The 2511-nt window shown below is 54.6% G+C and overlaps 1 protein-coding gene across 1 annotated transcript in view; it reads right to left on the bottom strand.

The window, feature by feature from the left end:
- Positions 1 to 1292: 1292 nt before the first annotated feature.
- Positions 1293 to 2511, bottom strand: part of LRSAM1 (leucine rich repeat and sterile alpha motif containing 1) — a 55417-nt gene continuing 54198 nt past the window's right edge. Inside the window, exon 26 of the mRNA XM_012802386.2 lies at positions 1293 to 1992. Within this exon, the coding sequence (XP_012657840.1) occupies positions 1867 to 1992 (126 nt within the window). The 3' untranslated portion in view covers positions 1293 to 1866. The remainder of the gene's footprint in view (positions 1993 to 2511) is intronic.

The following is a 2511-nucleotide window of genomic DNA, read 5'->3' as shown; positions in this document are numbered from 1 at the left end:
GGGGGGACCAGAGATTCCCAGGTGTGAATGTGGCCTGAGATTTTAGTATCCTGGCATTTGTTTAATGACTGAAATACAATCTCAGTAGGCCTTTGTTTGCTTACACATGCTGACCACTAGCTTCCTGCCCAGCACCCACTGTTCCCGCGCAGTTATGAACTGCTGATCTGCTGTTTCGCTATCAAGCAGAAAGAGGGTCAGGAGAAAAATTTCTACATTTGTTTTGAAAAAAAAAAAATACCCTTAAAAATGTTGCAACTAACTGCTGACCTCCAGAAGTCTGGTTACTCAAGGTGTTATCTGACTAAAGACAACACGAATGTCCCCCTCCCTCACCACCTGCCACAGCCTCCTTCGCCCCTCACCTCATAAGACCTCCCTGCTTCATCCTTTTGTGATGAAAGACCTCAGAGATTTTGCCCTCCCGTCTTCCTGCTTTGGCCAAATCAGATAAACCTTTTTCTATCTCCAAAACACCACAGTTTAGTTTTGGTTGCCTGAATTTGGGGTTCTACACAGAAAGAGGCACCAGCCCCGCCCTGGGGAGCAGGACTCACACTACAAAAGGCATTCGCACCCTGCTTGGAACCATGTGACATTGACAAAGATGGTCCTAGTGAGGTAGGAAACAGGCCTGGATTGGGGGGAGCTTTTTGCCAACCCAGGCCTTGCACAGCCATCTGCTCTTGTGCATGCTGCACCTCAGCACCCCCTGCAGGCCAGCCTAAGTCAGGGACCCATCATATCCTGTGTCAAATACATGGGAAACAGGCCCAAAGGCTGGACAGGGTGGGGGTGTGAGCCAGAGGCAGAGACTATGCCCCAAGAGCAGGCCTGCCACTGGCCCAGAGAAAAGACCACCCTTGGCTCAAGACCACCTGCCAAAACAGGTGTACACGTGCCTTTACAGCAGTGGTGTGCATGGCTCCTAGGACTGCAATGAACAACCCGTGGGCTGCAGACTCAGAGCTGGGCTACTCCTGGGCCCCAAAGCAAGCTGTGAGGCCCCGAGTGTTTACCACCCCCTGGCCCTGGGATATGACCATACAGAAGGTGCACAGCCCAAGCCCACAGGGCCATCTGCTGTGGAGACAGATGCCCCTGCTGTTACCCCTCCTCCAGGTGCCCTGCTCTGCTCTGGGACTGGTCTGTCCACCTGTAGCAAGGGGAGGCTGGGATGACCCAACATTCGGGAATGGCTCTAGCCTTTCCCTCTCTTTCTAGGAGTAGCACACTCTTACCCCCCACCCCTCCTGAGCTCCCATGAAGACCCAGTGATGACTCGGGAAGGAGACGCTGAGATGGATTTATTGAAGTTCCTGCTTTGGGTCAGCTGCATGGGGTGAGGGCGCAGCTGTGGGGAGCGTGAGGAGCCCAGTACACTGGTGAGAGCAGAGAGGGGGACCCAGTGGGGCTGGTGCCACTTGTGAGCAGACCTGCGCTGCACACCTTCCCAGTGACCACGCCTCATGCCCAACCAAGGATCTCCTGCTCGCCCTCCATGTGCAGAGAGTGATGGCACCAAGCATGTTCCGCAGGTGGGGACCCTGAGCTCCTTAAAGCTGGGATGGGGCAGAGCCACACCTTGGCCAAGACACAGGGTAGGGGTGTAGCCTAGAGCTGTTGGCTCCAGCAGGCCCCTCTCTCTGGTCTACAGTATTCAGACCAGCAATGCCATGGGTCGGGGGCATCCCCACCTGGCCAAGGCATGTTTGGAGCTCAAGGTGGGGCTCCCCAGCTGTGGGGAAGGGCCCTGAGGCAGAGTAGCCTGGTACCAGTCTGGCCAACCTGGGGTAAGCAGGTGCCCCGGGCCTGCAGGGGTTGAGGTGGGGCCGGAAGGCTGGCCCGGCAGGCGTCTGGCAGTGCTCAGCTGCTGTGGTAGATCCGGAGGCACTGGGCAATGGCCTGGCGGCACAGCGGGCAGGTGCGCAGTGGTTGGCAGCACTGCTGGCAGCAGCAGACATGGCCACAGTTGAGGAAGATCATCTGGGCCTGAGGAGGGAGAGTGCAGCATGTGGGCCTGGCCCTGCCTGTTTCTAGAATGGGTGTGAGTTCTGGGGTCCTACCTTAAAAATCGGGTAGTGTGGTCCCATGAGCCATTCAAGTACCACCAAAATACAGAATGTATACACGACAGAAAGGGAACACCCAGCCCTCCCTGTTAGGAGTTTGGTGTCTGTTTCTTTACACTTTATAAAAAAATATATAAATACCCATAATCCCCCAACCTTCTTTCTCCTAAATAAAAGTGTAGCTTACATTCCACCTCTGTTCACTATGCCTTTGCCCCTCTCAACATGTCCTTGTCCTCTGTGTGCACCAGCTGTGTGGCGCCCTCCACTCGGGAAGACCGGCCCTATTGCTGGACACTGAGGCTGTTCACAGTTTGTTGCTCAGCATTTGCCTGACCCCGGAGCCCCCAGTCTAAACACAATTCCAGCCTTATGGATCAACACCATGAAAATGCACCTAAGCTTCACTCTACCATTTCCTCTCTTTTTTTTTTTTTTT

This window comes from Otolemur garnettii, unplaced genomic scaffold (genome assembly GCF_000181295.1).
Source record: "Otolemur garnettii isolate 467f Iridium unplaced genomic scaffold, OtoGar3 scaffold00014, whole genome shotgun sequence".
Classification (NCBI taxonomy): Eukaryota; Metazoa; Chordata; class Mammalia; order Primates; family Galagidae; genus Otolemur; species Otolemur garnettii.
Note: the sequence above shows the minus strand (reverse complement) of the source record. Positions and strands in the feature narration are given on the sequence as shown.